This window comes from Grus americana, chromosome 1, assembly GCF_028858705.1.
Source record: "Grus americana isolate bGruAme1 chromosome 1, bGruAme1.mat, whole genome shotgun sequence".
NCBI lineage: Eukaryota > Metazoa > Chordata > Aves > Gruiformes > Gruidae > Grus > Grus americana.
In genome coordinates this window covers 62,311,581-62,330,927 of record NC_072852.1, presented here as the reverse complement: position 1 = coordinate 62,330,927, position 19,347 = coordinate 62,311,581, and the positions used below count along the sequence as shown (strand labels likewise).

The 19,347-nt window shown below is 39.4% G+C and overlaps 1 protein-coding gene across 2 annotated transcripts; it reads left to right on the top strand.

The window, feature by feature from the left end:
• Window positions 1-365: 365 nt before the first annotated feature.
• Window positions 366-18,628, top strand: HCFC2 (host cell factor C2). Of its 2 annotated transcripts, XM_054840052.1 has the most exons (16): window positions 366-671; window positions 2,885-3,033; window positions 3,434-3,594; window positions 4,639-4,847; window positions 5,361-5,445; window positions 6,523-6,626; window positions 7,213-7,401; window positions 8,644-8,829; window positions 9,243-9,346; window positions 10,276-10,438; window positions 12,052-12,252; window positions 13,474-13,544; window positions 14,792-14,929; window positions 16,262-16,447; window positions 16,930-17,215; window positions 18,305-18,628. In XM_054840052.1, the coding sequence occupies exons 1-16, from the start codon at window positions 506-508 to the stop codon at window positions 18,328-18,330; spliced, it is 2,424 nt and encodes an 807-aa protein (XP_054696027.1). In that variant the 5' UTR covers window positions 366-505; the 3' UTR covers window positions 18,331-18,628. The 2 variants fall into 2 exon arrangements, with proteins under 2 accessions (XP_054696027.1, XP_054696019.1); XM_054840044.1 differs by lacking the exon at window positions 18,305-18,628 and having other exon boundaries at window positions 16,930-18,295.
• Window positions 18,629-19,347: the final 719 nt, after the last annotated feature.

Sequence of the window (19,347 nt, the reverse complement as noted above, 5' to 3'; positions counted from 1 at the left end):
TCGGCAGCCCAGAGCGGCGGGCTGCAGCTCCCCACAGGCGGGGCGGGAAGGCTTGTCTCCGCCCGGCGCCCCGGGCAGGACTCCTGCCGAAGCAGGGCCGAGATCGGGGGCTCCTGAGGGGCGGAGGGAGCCGTGCTGAGGCCTGCGCCAGAGCAGGCTGTGGCACAGCCCAGGGGGTGCGCCTGGGGACGCCGAAAAGGCGGCCTCCAAGTCCCCGCCCTGGACGAGGACAAGACGCGGCTCCCTCGCTGCGCCTCTCAGCCGGCCCCCTTCGCCGAGGAGGAGCAGGCCAACACCCAGCAGGCGATCGCCGCCTCCCCCAGCCACCGCCGTGGAAGAGACCGGGAGTCAAGCTCCCCCTCAAGAGAAGGGTAACCGACGCCGGCGGGCACCCGCCCCACCGCCATCACGTGACCGGCGGCAGCGCCCGCCGCCACCTGCCGCTCCCCCTTCCCCCCCCCCGACCTGCCCCGGCCGCGCGGTGCATTGTGGGAGTGTCGGTAAGATGGCGGCGGCCGCCGCTGGATTGAGCTGGAGGCGGGTGTCTTCCTTCACGGGGCCGGTGCCGCGCTCCCGCCACGGGCACCGCGCGGTCGCCATCCGCGAGCTGGTCATTATCTTCGGGGGCGGCAACGAGGGCATCGCTGATGAGCTGCACGTCTACAACACGGGTGCGCGGGGCGGGGCGGCGGGCGCGCCCCGCCGCGGGCGGGGGACAAGGAGCGCGCGGGGCGGGGCCGGGCCGGGCCGGGGTGGGGGCGCGGGCGCCCGGGGCTGTGAGGTGGGGGGGGGGGCGGCGGGAAGGAGGAGCAGCGGTGGGGCTGTCACGTTTCTAGCCGCCGGTGGCGCCGGTCAGCCGCCGCTGGGCACCGGCCTCCTCACAGCGGGGAGCATCGCCCCCCCCCCCGAGCCTCCTGTCCTCCTTCGGGATTGCCTGCGGGGGGCTCGGGCGAGCCGCTGGCGCTGGGTGGGCGGCGGGCGGGCTGGCTGTCCCCGGGCTGAAAAGCTGCCTGGAGCCAAAATGCGGAGGGGGGGAGGCGGGAAATGCCCCTGGGCGAGGGGCTCTCCCGGGGTTGGGCTGTGCCCGGGCTGATGTAGTAGGGTTAACGCTCCTGTGTGGGGGGAAAAAAGGAACTTGTAAAAATCTCTTTTTGCGCCTCGCATCAGTTCTGCTTTCCCAGCCCCTCGCCGTGGCGTGCAGGGTCTCCCCTGGCAGCTCTGGGCTGAACGAGTGCAGACAGGATTAGCCCCCTCGGGTGTCCGGGTCCCCCTTCTTCCCTCTGGTGGCAGCTCGCGAGAGCTGAGCACGCTGAAATAGAAATCTTAGTTAGCAAAGTGAACATGTTGGCACTGGGAGCCTTTCCAAACAGGAAGCTGCCCAAGACCGATTTTATTCGTGAGATATTAGATGCCTAAATAGTTACTGTACAGGATGCTGTATGAAGCTGGAAAACTTCTGTGTAATTTCAGAGCTTGGACAGAGATGGGAGAGTTAGGTGACTGATCTGTGCTGCTTAGTCAGCCAGTGTTGGCTGCTTGAGCAACATAGCAAAAGCATGAAAGTGAGAGCATGTTAACTAGCCTTTTAACTTGCCAACTTTTAAGAATCATTAAAAAATTATTCTTATCATGCCCCAGTCCCCTTCTTCCCCTTCCCCTCCCCCCACCCAAAAAAAAAAGGTGATGGTATTTTTACTGAGTGTTTTTGAGATAAAATCTGGATGCACAAACATGTTTTGGAGGTAGTTTGTTAAGAGGAAAATGCTTACTGTTGGAGTTCTTCCAAGCAGATTTTTCCATCGTAGCTTAAAGATCTGCTGTACACAATCACATTTTTGGGGGGAGAAAAAACAAATTTCTTGACCTTTCTGTTTTGAAGAGTAATGTAAAGAAAGCTTTCAGATGGTTGTTGTATCTCACAGAATGGAGGTTCTGATGGGTGCCTTTCGAGTGAGTCTTAACATCACTTTTATTTTTCTGCCCAGAGTTTTTGCTAAAGGTGTTTCCCCTTTGTGGCAGTGACAAAAAGGATCATGACTCAGTTATTCCAATTCCCAGATGAGTGTTTGGCCCCAACTGACCTTTTTTTCTCTGGGAGCTAAGATGCAGGGTTGTGACCTGGTCTGCGAGTTTGGGATGTCATCCATTGCTCTTGCTACGAGTGTGATGACTTCCAAGGAGCTGGGATGCAGCGAGGGCATCTTTATCCCCTGCAGCAACATTGACTGGAAGCTTCTAATTTTGCAGTTTTCCTCTTTGTGCTCATGCAAAAAGCTTAGGAAAAAGGAGACAATATCTCCTGTAATTTTTTCATTCCAGAACAGTTTAAACACCAGTACGCTGCTGCTGGATCAGGCAGTCTCAGTTGCTCTCTGTTGTCTCTGTGCCTCTTCTCTCCCATGTATCATTGCAGTGCTCTGTAGATATCAACATTGGTCCCTGAACAGTGTAATTAGTTTTTCAATAGGGCTATTAAGTCCAGGCACACTGCCATGCTGCTGTAGCTCTAATAATTCTGTTTCTAGAGCTAGCTCCCTCTGAGTTAGCATAGCTACCTCTTTTGTGTGGATCTGCACTTATGTTCCTCATTAGCCTCTTTTTTGGCAAGTCTATTAAATTTCTGGGTGACCCTTGGTAACTGACTTAGTTACAGTGACCTCGTGTGCTCATTCATATATTGAGTAGCATTGGTTTGATAGAGGTGTTTTTCCTTTTATTTAAAAAAAAAAAGTTTTAATTCAATTGAAACTTGGTGTTAAACAAACAGCCCACTCACGGTTATCTACAGGTATAAGGTAATTCTTTAGAAAGCAGAGGTGTTTAAAAATACACTTTCCTTCTCAGTGTTTACTTTTTTTTTCTTTTTTCCTTTTCTCTGCTATAGTTACAAATCAGTGGTTCCTTCCTGCTGTAAGGGGAGATATTCCTCCAGGCTGTGCAGCACATGGATTTGTTTGTGATGGTACCAGAATACTAGTTTTTGGAGGAATGGTTGAATATGGAAGATACAGTAATGATTTATATGAATTGCAGGTAGGAAATGTATGAAGATGTTTCAGTTTTGAGGACTACTTTATTTATCTATTTATGAACAAACACATTTTATATTACCAACTGCAGAGGAAAGTTAGATGAGCTTTGCTTTGCTCCAGGAAGAATACATTCTTTAAATAGATTCTGAAGATGGGGGAAAAAATCTAAATAACTTTGAAAAAGAGACTTTCATCTAATCTATATAAAGTCTATATAAAGTATAAAATATTTAATGTTTTATGAAGGTTAGCTCTGACATGCCCTTTTAATATCCTAAGAAAAGCCCAGCATTCCCTTAAAAATAATTCAGAAAATGTGAGTGTTAATATTATCTGAATTCTATTGACTATGAATGACTATAAATGAAGATATTTCTGAATATATTTTTCTTGTCTTTAAGGCAAGTCGATGGCTCTGGAAAAAAGTAAAACCTCAAGCTCCTTCCACTGGATCACCACCTTGTCCTCGACTTGGCCACAGCTTTTCTTTATATGGTAACAAGTGCTATTTATTTGGTGGCCTGGCAAATGAAAGTGAGGATTCAAATAATAATGTTCCCAGGTATGCTGATTTGGTTTGAATTCAGTGTCTTTAAAAATAAATTACTAGTTATGGCAGCGTTGAAGAGGAGCATTCTAGGGAGGCTGTCCTGCGTACCAAGTACTCACATTTGGATTATTTGTGTGGTGGAGGGGTTACGTGCTAAGAAGCTTAAATATTTCTTCTGCTAATCCCACAATATTCTCAACTGACTGGCAGCTCTGGCATTTTTGGAGGGAAACCTGAGTAGACTTTGGTATTTTTCATAATATTTTGGGTGATATTTTTAAGAATGGCTTATTTGTTAGACTTACTTAAATGAGCAAAGTCTTATGAGTCATCAGGGAATTCACAATGAAAGTTTTCTCTATAATGCTGTGGAAAACAGTTATGAATTCACCTGGAAATTTTTTAAAGTAACAGCTCAAGTTGCCTTTATTATTGGCAAACAGTGCTATAATGCTGAAGTTTTATATCCACATTCACCTGCAGTTCAGCATGCTTATATCCTCTGAACTATAAACCTGCAATTTTAAGCTCAGTAAACGAGGTATCTGGTGTGAATGCCAAGATTGAAAGACCATTATCTAAAAATAGCTTGCTGATAGATTCAGCAACAAATGGCTAATTGTTGGCCAGCCTGAAGACATCAGAAAAGAAACAGCTTCTTTTCACCTTTCTTGCCTTAGAGTTGCAGAAATCTCTAACATCCCATGTCATCGTGTATTTCTCACAACTTTGCAGTTTATTCCAAGTATGTCCATATGTAGTGGTTTCTGCTAAGAATGTTTACCAATGTTGACTGTTTCTTTACTGTAATACAGTGTATCAAGTAGGATATGAAAGCATGTTTCCTTAGAGGCAACAAGTTATAATAGTTCATTTTTTGTTTTAAATCCATTTAGTTTCAGCACTCTCCAGAATGTTATGAAATGTTTTGAGATTTTAAAATTCTACACTCTCCCAAGACAGAAATCTGTAACACTTGGAAGGGGTCAGGGTTAAAAGCTGACTTGTAATCTTGCTTATAAGTGAATTTTTCATATTTCGACAATAATACCCTAGATATTTAAATGATTTCTATGAACTGGAGCTGCAACACGGTTCTGGCGTTGTTGGCTGGAGTATTCCTGTGACCAAAGGGATCTTGCCATCTCCCCGAGAATCTCACACAGCCATCATATACTGCAGAAAAGATTTGGGAAGTCCAAAGATGTATATTTTTGGAGGGATGTGTGGCTGTCGGCTTAATGATCTCTGGGAACTTGACATAGGTGAGTTGATTTGCCAGTAGAAGTCAGTGCAGGGGCCTTACTAGCTAAGAGGAAGAAACACAGAATATAATGATTAATGGCACGATGTGGTGCAGATATTATTGGGATTTACACCATAGTGTTAACCTTGTGTAGTTTTTGGAATTAAATAGATACAGCATTGTTTGCATATATTATCCTCAGTGATTCTGGTTACAGTGTGAGATTGTTTCCTTAGAGTGCTTTAAAGACTGTCACTATGATAGCCAAGTTGAATAACTATAGTGAAACTACAACGTATCTTTTTGATAAACTGATAAACAATTATTTTGTATTTCCTGTGAATTTTAAAAGAAGCTTTAAGTGCTTGCTATTGCGCCTTCTTTCTTAAAGTGGCCATCTTAAAAAGGTGAAATTTTGTTTTGTTGAATGTTAGAGGTATGATCCCTCCTAAAATCCAGGTAGTGAAATATACAATAACAAGTAAATATACAGTAACGAGTTTTTTGATGGTTTTTATTCTTTTTCTTTTAGAAACCATGACTTGGTCAAGACCAGAAACAAAGGGAACAGTACCACTTCCTCGCAGTCTCCATACAGCCAATGTAATAGGAAACAAGTATGTCTGTTGTTAAAAGCTCAACTCTAGAAAGGTACACCTAGTAGGAAAATGATGATGCTTATCCACTACTGCTCAGTATAAACCATCAGCCCTGTAGAGTACTTTTCTGCTTCTATTATCCTACCTCAGTGGAAATGAAAAAGTACCGTTGTTAATTTAAGGGCATCAAACTGTCGGTGTTTCCATCCAGCAGGACAATCTGCCCAACCCACGAGCAGCTTTCCAGGCTTCTTAAGGCACCTTTGTGCATTCCGGGGCGGTCTCCACTGGACCAGAGCTGGCTCTGTCAGGAGCCAACTTGAGTCCCTCTCTGTTTGTGACACAATGAACTAGCTACGCAAAGAAACTGCCCAAAGAGTAGAACTAGTTCTAGGCAAAACCATTCCACATTTTTGTGGGCCATTTTTTCTGTAGTCTGCTCCTCATTACTTTGCTTCTTGCCAGTATGGTTTGTTTTGGCAGATAGCATTGATAAAATGGACTTTTAAACATGGGTTTCAGCCCATTTTATATCAGTTTACAAGCTGGCATGAGGAGAAAGAAGCAAGGGGGGAAGGAAGTGTGAAAGCTTTGTATCTTGTGATCCAACAGCTTAGCTTTTTAGTATTTACTTAAAATGTTAATAGTTTATAGCCTGCATTACGTTTTTAAATTTTGATATCTGACTTAGATACCGGCCTTCTAATTTTAGAATGGTTTATTGAGAGGTCTGCAGTAAAGGGTTGTAGAAATTCTGTGTAAATGTGTGATTTTTTGGGGGGAGTATTAGCAGTTTGGTGGTTTGTAAAAAGGTACAGTATTAACTTCTGTTTCTGGGAAGTTGGTTGAGTTTGGAGAGATGTTGTTTGGTTGGGTTTTTTAATCAGTTAACTTACTCAGAATTTTCAGAAGGTAGATGTCTGCGACAGTAGTTTCTAAAGAGAGTAGACACAAATAAAATCTGCTGTAAACCAGAACTGTAAAGCACTGGAAATTTTCTGTTTTGTCCTAGTTTGAGAGAGCACATGCAGCAGATCTGAATGTTAATTGGCTTTTCTTTTCTTTTTCCCTCTTCCCTCTTCTCCTATATTTCAGAATGTATGTTTTTGGTGGATGGGTTCCACAGTCAGCAGGAGGTGAAATTTCTGCTCATGATGGTGAATGGAAATGTACCGGTTCATTTTCTTATCTTAATTTGGGTTAGTGTTTCTATCTTTTTGGGAGTGGGCATTTTGAATTAATACTTTCTTAACAGAGTAGAATAAATATTTTAAAGACCCTGAGAAAAGTTTGAGGATACAGTTCTAATCCTAGCTGACTAAAGAAGATGCCACTTTTTTACATCTTTCTTAAGAAGTGATTTTTGTAATTATTTTTCTTTGAACATTCAGCAGGTTTGCTGATGCAAATCTTTGTTAATACAACTTTAATACTAAGTAATATAAATACTTTTACTTAATTTATAGAACACCACAAGAGACAGATCCTGAAATGAGTTTTTTTCTAAATGTGATAGTACTATCCCTGAATGCTCAGCTTCGATCTTGTATTTGCCCGAGAGAGACAACCAGAGGTCAGAAAATTCATCCTGTATTAATTGATCGTGTCTTGCAAACTAATTGGAAAGCGACCTTCTCTTTGTAATACTGCAAATTTAAGTGCAATTGTCTTTAAAAACAGAGGTGATTTATTTTTATTTTCTCTGATCAGTTAAGTGTATTAACATCTGTTTTGTTTGTTTTGGAAAACATCTAGAAACTAAATGTTTTGAGTTTCATTTACTAGATACCACAGAATGGATAGGTCTGATCTCAGATTGCCAGGAGGACAAAAGTAACTTGTTACCAGGGCCAAGAGCAGGACACTGTGCTGTAGCAGTTGGCACTCGTCTGTATATCTGGAGTGGTAGAGATGGTTACAGAAAAGCTTGGAACAATCAAGTTTGCTGCAAAGATCTTTGGTACCTTGATACTGGTGAGTCAGAAATAAATAAGAGACTTGTACTATGTTCCATATTTTATTAACATATGGGGAGCTGGCATCGTTGATGATCAGAACATCTAAAGCTGTAGCAAACTCAAAGATTACGTAAATTTTAAAGGTTATTTAAATAAACCATGCTTCACTGTTGATTGTTTGAAGGCTACAGCTATAACTTAAACTGAAAAAAATAAGAAGGCTTGTTTAAAGCCCCTGAAATAACTTTGTGTCTAGATTCTGCATTGCATGCCATAGTCAGTAGATACAAGGTGCTAAAGGGTGTTTTACCTAAACTCGAGGTTCCTGGCCTCTCTTCTTAGTGATCTTTGCTGCTGCTACTTACTCTTTTTTACCAAACCTCTCCTTCTCTTGGGATCATTGCTGCTGCTGCTTCCTCATCTCTTGGACTGCAAAAAGATACTGTCAAATCTGAGAAAGGACCAAATTGTTCCGAGGGCTAAAGGGAATTCTGGAGCCCTAATCACTCATTAGTAGCTGGCTTGATGGCAGGACACTGAGATGGTATCAGGAGAGAGGGAACTAGAATAGTACTTTTGGGAGAGGGTTGTTGCCTACTCAAGTGGAAGCGTGAGAATGGTTACTGGAGATTTGTGAAACATTTAGGAGATCATGTTTTCTTTTGTTTTTCCTTTTTTATTTTTATTTTCCTCAGGAAGGTGAGAAGATGAAAAAGAGTAGCAGGGGAGGGATGTGCTTCAGAGTGGAGCCTGGTCAGGCATCAACGCAAGTGAGAGAAGCAGGTTGTTGGCATTGAATTGTGCCTAGGCTTCAGCCCCTGCAGAAGTTTGAGGGAAAGCTCACTTTAGCTACAGAGAGCAACCAAAAGGAAGCACAATCTTCTGTGAATCCTTTCCAGGAATATGTAAAGCTTTAGGAGCCAGAGAGCTGTGTGCAGCCTTTTAGGAAAGGACAAGGATCTCTTATCTCTGTAATACCTATAATGAAGTATATACAACCCAAAGATTTACTGGCAGCAGCAGAGCCATTAAAAAAACAAAACAACAAAACTTCAGCATTTTTGAACACTCTAGAATCGCACTTTATAAATCTCTGACTTGATTTGCAACCTTTGACACCTGTTTCTTGTTGAGTCTGGTGTATATAGTACATCAGTGAAAAAGGAGCTATTGATTTTGCTTGCATATAGATATTGCTTAAACTGATAAAGGAGGGCAATTTCAAACATGCCATCTGTGTTTTATTGGTTTCTTGTAGAGAAACCTCCAGCACCATCACAGGTACAGCTGATTAGAGCTACAACCAACTCTTTTCAAGTGAAATGGGATGAAGTACCTACAGTTGAAGGATATCTTCTTCAATTACATGCTGACTCACCAGTGCCATCAGCAGTTGGAATACCTGGTACTGGGGTTCCTGAGACATCAGTGCTGAGTTCACAAGGTAGTAGTCAGATCACATTACACTAATGTTTGTGCAAAGAGAGAGTAGAGGATTGCACAAATAGTATGAGTTTGTTTTTTAAAAAATCATTTTGAGAGACCCTATTTCTTTGGTTGTTTACAAAACGCATGCATTATAACTATGGAAAACTCAGCTTTAACTTGTCACTGTGAGTTTTGGCCAGCTATCTGAATATGAAGATATTTGTACAGTGCTGGGCCCAATTTGAGAAAGGAAACAGTGAGGCAGGGATTTTACCTGACTGTTTCTCCATGCAGTTTCATTTTAGTCTTACAACCAAGTCTTCTTTCAGGCGACTTCGGGTCTCCCTCTTGCTTACTGGAATAGATTCCAACCAACGTAATATTAAGTTTTATGTAACTGATTGGAATTTGCTTTTGTTTACCTGAAAGGTGGCTCTTCTCTACATCAAAGTCCACAATCATTGCCTAGTGTCCCTTATCCAGAAATGAAGGTGGATCATCCCAGCCAAACAAATAATGTCATTCCTAATAACGTAAGTGTAAACTGAAAAATGCCTAAGTGACAAAGCAGTGTGGGAAGCAACAGAACTGCCAGAACACTTTCTCAGTTTTAAAGTCCCTGCACACTTTTTAGGCCTTAGAAAAAACCCCAAAATCAAACAAAAAAAAAGGACACCTGCTGAAGTAATTGCATCGGTTTTCTTACATCCTTTTTACTTTTATGATTGACAGATGATCTTTAAAGTCCTCTTCCGGGTAATGCAGAAAGGAAACTGCAATTGTGTTGACTTCCAGAGTGCTAACTGGGAGCCTGATACCAGTAGAAATACTGTTCATCCTCAAAATGTTGCTGCAATTACTGTGGGAGGCAACAAGGATAAGGCATTCTCCTTCTTTGTTAGTGTTTGTATGCTAGTCTGCTTAGTTGTAGGTTCCTACTACAGTATAAACCCAATTATTATCTATTCTGGTTGTGCAGTTATACATGTTCTACTGTTTTGCGAATTTAAAAGGAAGAGGGAAGACTAACTCTGGCTAAAGGATGAAATTTTTAGAAGTTTAGACCTTTTCTTAATTGTGTAAGGCCTCAGATCTGTATGGGATCCATAACGTATTCTTGTAGAAAACACACGTTAGAAGTTCTATACATTTTACGAACAGTAGAAGTATCTTAGGTATGTGCCAGGAAAGCAAAGATTGAAAGCCTCTGTAAGTTCCCCAGTAGTCTAAATGTATGCATCAATGAACTTCCATTAATAACACAAGAGTTTGAGTCTTCGCTTTATCATGGCTAAGATAAGGTGGATTGTGAGGTTGGTTTCTTGTTTTAATTTAAAGTGCTAGGGGGATTTGTTGGAGGATTTTTGTTTGTTGTTTTCGAGCAAGGATTTTCATGCCATGTTTGCAACTGAAATTTCTGAACTTTGCAGTTAAACATTAACAAATGTGTTGTTTTGGTTAGGTCCAAGTTTCCCTTTCATCCAACTCATTACTAAAAGTAGAAGGAAAAGAAAAGGTTGCAGCACCTGAAAACAAGATTACACAGGAGACTATGAGAAACCATGCAGATGCTACAGGATTCAAAGAATCAAATGCCCCTTCTCTTTTGCCTGTTTGTACATCAAGTAAGATGACTATAGAATAAAAATTAATGAAAAAGTGAGAGTTAAAATTCATCTCATAAACATAAAATAAGATTATTTCTGTCTTGCAATTTAAAATTATTTTAGAGGCCTTTGTAGTTTAAAAAACCCAACTTGTACTAGTTATTACTGTACATATTTTTAGAAGATATGAGGAAAAATGACATCTTAAGTTGTTTGAAGTGTTGCAAGGGATATGAAATTCTCAAGATATTCATTATTATGGTGGCAAATGTGTCTCTAAACATAAATAGCCATTTTTAACATCAAAGAATTGACTGACATGGCTAGATTCATTTTACAACATTAAGGTGATAGTAACCCCAGGGACTCTTTGATATTCCTTCTGTCTGTTAATAGTCAAAAGCTATTAGCCAGTGTAAAATTTTAGGCAGTATAGAGACGAGCATGTTTTTCTCTGACTGTAGAGGAAACAGAAGATGACCAGGCACTGATTTAGGCATTTCACTGAAGTGCTTTAAGTTCTGTGTGGTGAATCCAGGCTCAATCACCTGATCTGTTTATGTTTGACTTCCATGTAATTTACAGGTTGTTGGATTTTAATTTTCTTTACCACATAATTTAAATATTGTGTGGGAATTTTGGATCTTAGTGCTAAGTGAGAAACAGGCTTCCACAGGTTAATCTTCAGTTGATTGTTATAAATCTATGATACTGATTTGTGTGGATACTTTATATTAGGATTTTTTCCCAAATTAATCCTTTTGTAACCAAATAGATATAGAATAGCAAGCTTAAAACAAATTAAATTGCTGTTTTAATGTAACTCTTTACATATTTCTGTTTATGACCATGCAGACAAACTCTTGTTAAGTTATTGCCATGGTTTAACCCGGCAGGCAGCTAAAACAACCACACAGCCATTCGCTCACTGCTCCCCCTGCATCAGTGGGATGGGGGAGAGAATTGGAGGAAAAAAAGTAAAACTCATGAGTTGAGATAAAGACAGTTTAATAGAACAGAAGAGGAAGACAATGATAATAACAACAATAATAATGATAAAAGAATATACAAAACAAGTGATGCACAGCACAGTTGCTCACCACCTGCAGACCACCGATGTCCAGCTAGTTCCCAAGCTGTGGTCCAAATCCCTGGCCAGCTTCCCCCAAGTTATATGCTGAGCATGAAGTCATATGGTATGGAATACCCCTTTGGCCAGTTTGGGTCAGCTGTCCTGGCTGTGTCCCCTCCAGCTTCTCGTGCACCCTCAGCCCTCGTTGGCAGAGCAGTCTGAGAAGTTGAAAAGTTTACCCCTTGTTTACCCCTTGACTTGGGGTAAACATTGCTTAGCAACAACCAAAACATCAGTGTGTTATCAACATCATTCTCATCTGAAATCCAAAACACAGCACTGTACCTGCTAGTAAGAAGAAAATGAACTCTATCCCAGCCAAAACCAGGACAGTTACATACCTAAAGAAAGCATTAGCAATTAATCTGATCAGATTCATGCTAACCTAAATCTGAGCTAAACTCTGGGTTTATATGAAACTACAGCCATTAGATCAAGTTGAGATTTTTTAGGTGCTATCAATATTGAATTCTGGTTAATATTTTCTTTTCTTCTTAAGGTCCTCAGACTTCAGCAAATGTAGGTGAATTACATGACTCGGACAAACGAACTGTAAATCCTGATGCTTCTGTATCCAGTACTGTCTCCAGCACACAAACTATGGTAACCCAGCAGGCTGTTAAAACTGAATCATCAAGTACAAATGGGGCAGTTGTTAAAGATGAAACTTCACTAACAACATTCAATTCAAAATCTGAAGGTTTGAAATGTGTTTCACATACTGTATTTTGAGCCATATATATCTAAGGCCATCAGAGTTCCTCTAGTGTGGTGGGATTCCCATCTTGACTAGTACCTGGGATTGAGATAGGGCTTTGGGCACTGAGGACCTTAGGCAGCCTGGATGATCTCTGCTATGATTTAAACATCTCTTAAAACCAGGATGTTCCTTTTATACATTTGTAAACCACTTTGTTTCCTCTAAATGAAAAGTCCTTTAAATCTTCATTTATGCAGAAGCCCATTTTCTAAATAGCAGTGGCAGCCAGTTTTGGTGCCCATAGCACGTTTGCTTTCATTCAGTGATTGTCTGTTTATTTAGTCAGCAAAAGACTACAAATAGTAACCTTAGATAGTTTTGATTTTAAGCAATTGACCTTCGTAACAAGTACGGCTGGTTCATGTGGCCAGCTTACCACTAGTCAAATTTGGTGACCTCTTCACAGTCTGCTTGAAATATCCAAAATAAGCAGCAACACAGAAACTAACATAGTGGTAGTTTTTCAAGTTTTGTTTTTAGTGATTATCAACAGTCTGTGCTTGCTGTTGTTTTGAGTGTTAACTAAAGAACTGTATTCTATTATTGACGCTACGTGAGCAGTGTCATTTTTACCCCAGTATTGTATTTTAAAAGCAAAAACCAGAAACACAAGTATAGAATACTAATATCCCCTTGAGTTGCTTATGTGCTTTGATTTAATCTTTTTTTAAGATTCAATTTTAAAATTAATAAATGTTTTTTCCCATTTGTTAGGATTGTTTAAAGATTAACTGCTCGTGTTCAGAATTCAGACTGTATTGATGTCAGAAACAATGTATTCAAATTAAGATTTCATGCTTAGACTATTCATACAATATCATCAGTATGTGCCTCAATCTGGTATTTAGATTATTTGTTCACAAATATTTCATATCGATTTCATAATTCTGTCACTTTTTAGGATTTTCTGAGTCCTGCCTTCTGTTTGTAATATCTGTAGCAGCCTGCAATGCCAGGCTCTTACAATTGTTCTGTGAATGTGACGCAAGCCAAAATTAGTTGTTCATGTTATAAATAGAACCGCATGCAAAAGAAGTCTGAGACAGAGTTTTGCAACAAATACTTGTAAATGGCTATTGAGGTCAACTTTCATACTCTGTGGACTTTGTGTTAAAAAGCTTAAGTGATATGAAAAATTTAAATCTAACTTTTTGTTTCTAGCTGCTGAAACTGCTTATATCATGCCTTCGACAAAGGTCAATATTGGACAGACAAATGATTCACACTCCTCTGTAAGTCTGAAAAAGTATAATCAAATTGCTGCATTTATTGTTCTGTTGATTAGTTGTAAGGGCTCTTCGGTTTTCCTTTAATAATATCTGAATGAAAAGCAATGTATATTTAGGGCTTGAAATGAATAATACGGGGTAAACATTTCTGTTGTAAAACTAATTGCGTTGTGTGGGTGTGATTTGAGTCTAAGTAGCAGTTGTGTAGTTGGGAGGAGATCCAAGTATGTGTTTCAGCTGTTGAGTCATTTTTATCGACTGGCACAGTGGAATGGTCTCTCTGCTGCATGATGTGCAAATGTAAAATGTTTTTCTGTATGCACAACTGAATTTAAAATGAAGTATGTATTGCATCAGACTAGTGTTAGCTGCTGATCTATAGGTTTGAAACATAACTAAACTGACATCTTGATGTTTTTCCCTAGAGGAGATGGGGACTGGCTATGCAAGCTGTAAATACTGCCTGAAAAAGTAAATGCTTCCTATTTCACCTGCTTACAACTTAATGCACAAAACCAAGGTGCCACTGTTGCCACCAAAAGAGAGGAGCTAAGGATGGGAAGAAGCAGCTGCTACTAAAGGGTTGCGGTGCTTTTGCCAAGAGCAGCTGCCACTGCTGCCCCTTTTCCATGCTAGCAGGATCATGGCCTGTCGGTGCTGGGCACACTGACAGTGCAAGCACCCTCCCCGGTGCCTGGAGACAAGCAAGAAAGATGGTTTGTCTTTCTGGGTCAGTCAGGAACAGTTCCCATGCCCTCCACCACCATCACCCCATGCCACAGCAGAGGCCCTCCTCTCAGCTGCAAGCGAGTTCAGCAGCGGCTTGAAAGAGAGAGAGTATGTTTGGGGCTGAGGTATAGCTCAGTCCCAGGTAGAGCTACTGATGTTCGATCACGTTGTGGAACTTCTTGACCTCTGAGTGAAATTAACTCACAACTACATGCTGCTACAGACACCTAGTTCTACAGCTTTTAAACTTCTTCCCCTCCTCCCTGTTTAAACCAGAATGTCAGAGGTGACATCCCAACTGTTTAGTTTTTTTTTTTTTAAATGATGGACTGTGTCTAAGTCAATGTGTAAGAACCAGTTGGTTTTGAAGAGTATTTTAATAATATATGCTATTCATTTGAAGTATAAGAAAGCAACACTGGTATAAAAGGGGGTTGTCTCTTACATATACTAGTCTTAACGTTTTTTTTACCTTACGTTGAAGTACGGGTAGTCTGCATAACGTGTTCTTCAAATACTAGAAAACTCCACAAAGGCAGATGGCACCGGTGAAAACAAAAGACCGGCAGTGGTATGATGTTGGAATTTTTAAGAACAGCAGCGCTGTGGTGAGCCAGTTCTACTTGCTGCCAGAAGAAACACTGAGCATCTCTAACAAGGTAGCTGCTAATTCTTCTCTGACATAACTTGCACATACGTATCTTGGAATCTGTTGCTTACGTGGTGGACAACAAAATGCGGGATTTTCTGATACTGGAGCAGGATCTGATGCTTACAGGAGTTTTGTATTTTGTGACCAGTAGTTCCTCATGTATTTTGCTCGCCTTTTTTTACTATTTCCTAAACCAGATGAGTTTTCTTCTGTTGTTTTTGTATGATAATATGGAACATCTTATTTTGCTATTGCTAATTATTTCTGTATTTCTATTTTTAGCCTTAGGGAAAAAAATTAGAGAACTCTCAAACCAGTAAAAATTCTTAAAAACTAAAAAACACCACAGTGTTTTAATATGTTATTTCAGTACAGCATTGAAATGTTTCAATCAAAGTTTCTTCTCTGTTTCCACAATCTTTGCTTACAAATTAAAGATACTAACAAGACATAGGCTAGGCTGTTCAAAAGGACTAGATATGGAACTGTAGTGGGTTTTGCATTAGATTTCTCTAAGTTAATGTTGTTGCACATCTAGTTTATATAAGAAAAAGCTATACCTGTGAAACTTGCAAAAATGTTGTAGTTTTGATGGTGAAGTGTAAATCAATGATGTCCTAGTGAACCAGAAACAAAAACAATGGGTGTACGTTTCCTTGAGACAGAAACAAAAGAACAGAACACTTTCTTTGAATGCACTTCATTATAAATATTACACAAAGAGTGTAGTACTTTTTACAGTGTTTACGTTGATTGTGATTTCTCATATGTTATTCAGAAGGAAAATAGTTCCACTGGAAGTTTCAAGGATGCATCAATGCATATTTTAAACATGGAAGTACAGTAGCACATAATGTTTCAGAAACCTATTTGTTACTTACAGTGTTTTTCTTTAAAAGCATTTTGATTACCTACACATCAAATTGCAACTCATAGCTATAGGAATAACTGGTTTTGAAAGAAATTTTTTTTTTTTAGGACAGAAGAGTGTGCTAATTAAATCATAAGCTATACAGTTGGAAATACTACTTTGCTCTTACTTTCCCAAGTAAAAATAACCAAGAGGTGCAGTTCAATTTAAATGACTGAAAAATAGGGGATTTTTTTTTTTTTGTTAGAAATGTATTCTCATATTGCATCTTAGATCAGCTGTTTTGAGGTGAGCTAGTGCCAGTCAGAACGTTTTCGTAAATTCTGATTTAAGTACAAAAGTATTAGATAGATTTTCAGTTTCAATTAAACTTAGAAATCTCAGTTTATCACTACCTACTTTATATTTTTTAGGCTGATTGTGTTTAGAATATTTTAAAAATTAATACAAATGTTGTTTTATTTTCAGATGGAAAGTGCAGATGTACCAGACTACAGGTTACTTAAGAAACAGGATCTTTTTCCAGGCACAGTGTACAGGTTCAGAGTTGCTGCAATTAATGGCTGTGGTGTTGGGCCTTTCAGTAAAATCAGTGAATTCAAGACTTGTATTCCAGGTTTTCCAGGAGCTCCTTCAACAGTCAAAATCACCAAGGTGAGAAATATAGGTAATTCTAGTTCTGATGTATAAAATTCTGGTCACAAGCTTAATCTCAGCTTGGGTTTAGTTGGTTTGTTGTTGGGGTTTTTTTCAAGTTAAAATTGTCATATAAAATAGTGTCAAATGGTTACTTGGTTAATTCTGCTCAATGTAATTTTCTTTAACGAATTGGCTATAAAGAATTATTTGAAGACCCTAACAATCATGTTACCAGATACACATCTTAATCATCTGATAGTTTCCCCATGATTTTCTCTTTCTGCATCCTTAAACCTATAGAGGTTTATCATGCTTTTTTTTAAAAAGTCAAAAGACACATCCTTACCTCCAAAGAGTGATGATGTTAGGTTAGAATTTTCAGATGATGTTTAGAGGTTTTTTGTATTTTTATGGGGTTTTTTATATATATATAATTTTTACATATATATATTTGAGTATTTACCGGTTACCTACCGTTTTCTCCCGTTTTTCTTCAGAGTGTAGACTGTATTCATCTTTCTTGGGAGCCTCCTGCTTCACCTTCTGGAAATATTTTAGAATATTCTGCCTACTTAGCAATCCGTTCCACACAATTACAAGAAAATCCAAGTCAGCTTGTATTTATGAGAATATACTGTGGTCTTAAAACATCATGTATAGTGACTGCTGCCCAGCTTTCAAATGCTCATGTTGATTACACTTCCCGTCCTGCGATAGTGTTCAGAATTTCTGCAAAGAATGAGAGAGGATACGGCCCAGCCACACAAGTTCGATGGCTTCAAGGTAAAGTCAACGCCAGATGCAGCATTTAAATGGGCTGTAGATGTGGCGGAGAAAATGGCGTAACCAATGCTTTTCTCAGCAGTGCATGTGAAGTTCTTGAAATATTTTGTTCCTTACAGAAGTTTTAAGAAAATTTAATTGTTGAATTTGGCATAATGTTTTAAAAAAAAATTTTATATTTCTCAAGCAAAGACAAGTAAGTACCGAAATGTGGGTTATTGAGTCTTACCCAGTCCCTCAAATAATAAAAGCCTAGTGAGCTTCTGATTTCCCCAGGCTTCACTTCGGCTCAAAACTTTTTCATTCTAACAAGAAGTAATCCAGTTACATGCATGAGTTTAATCAGTTGTTTTGGTTTCTTTTCCAATCTTTTCCAATCTTTCCCCCCTCCTTATTAGAAACGTTTTTTGTAAGGTGCATTTTTGTGACACATATACACTTTAAAGTCTGTATTGCAGCCAGAAGAGGTTTTGTGATCTTGTCCCTGCACTTGAATTTGTGCAGGTTTGTGATGAGTTGGGGATGGGAGTGGATCCACTGAAAATAAAGATTAGTTTTTAGCCTGATGAGTTCTGGCTCACCTTTCAAGCGAGCCAATCCAGGGGCTCAAAACAAGAAGCTTTGCTGGTGTCTCTTTGTCATCCCACTCCTTCTCCTTTGTGGCTTAGCTTTCCGCTAGTTGGGAGCTGCTTTTGCTCAGCAAGGGGCCCTGTGAGCATGGAGGAAAGTTAGGAATGGCAGAGTGGGGGGAGTGTGCCCACACCCCCTCGGGGAGCAGTGAACTGTTGTATGGGTTTAGCCGACCTCTCAGTTTGAGGGCTGTGATCCACGGCGTGTGGTTGAAAGCGAACTGTTGAATACACCGCTGCTTTTTTTTTAACATGTGTTGTCCTAAGGTGGAGAGCAATAATGAAGAAGTTGTCTTTCATAATGTGTCATCTTCCGATGCTGTTTTAATCCCTTAATTGGCAAGGGGTTTGACCATGATGTGTATCCCAGAACTCTGAAAGAGTTGTTGTTTGAAAGTGTTTGATGACGTACGCGATGTGAAATTATGAAATGTTTAACAATGTCTCCTTCTTTTTGCAGATATGAAAACGTCAAGCTCAAAGTAGAAACAACATAATAAATGTCAAATTTTGAATGTAGTGTTTAATGTAACTCTTGTACTATTTGTAAATGCTACAAATATTTTATTTTTGCATTGTTTTTATCTTAAAAATATATAACCTTTTTTACGTTTGAAACATGAGCGTTATACAGCCTTGCTCAGGTATGAGTACCATATAGAAACTATATTGAAGGTGGTGGGGTGGAGGACCACACTCTATCCAGTAGCTCTTTTTGGTAGTGATAGTTAAAATGTAAAAAACCACACTGTTTCAAATTAAACATTAATAAAGAAAGAAAAAATTGGCCCATGCAGTAGTATTTGAGGTGGAGTCCCCATGATTGCTACAGATCTTGCCTAGATAATTCATAAGATTTGGTATATGAGCAAATTCTGTTTGGTTTCAGTTCCTTATACCACATTCTTCATTGTGGTGCCTGAGTACAAGGCAAAAATTTCCAGTTATTATATAGTAACTTAAAATGTATAAATATTTTAATATATACTTTTTTTGTAAAGAAATGATTTTTCTACTATTTGTAACAAATATCTTAATCTTGAAAGATATCCCCTGAAGATTTAAAAGGAAAAAGATAAACTTAGTCATTTCTCTTATTACAAAAAACATAAATTCATTGTAAATGCACTACTAATATTTAGAATTATCCTTTTGTAGTTGTATAAATCTTAAACTTGTAAATACCAATGTTTACAAGAGACCTTTCTGGTCTTGTATTAAAACTTCCATAAAATTCATTCTCTTTATTTTAAATCCATATGCTTTGCTTTTAGCATATGCTTGCTTTTTGCACTAATAATAACTTACCTCATTCCTGTGTTTGTAATCACTTGTGTTGCTTCCATAATGTTTCTGTAAAAATTCAATCTGAAAATTTCAACCAAAGTTTAGAATACATGGTAAGCAATTTTGCACATATTATATGGCAACTTTCAACATATTTATTCCAGTTAATCTTCTTAAGTGCTTGTTTGCTTTACCAGTATATTCTACCAATCGAGT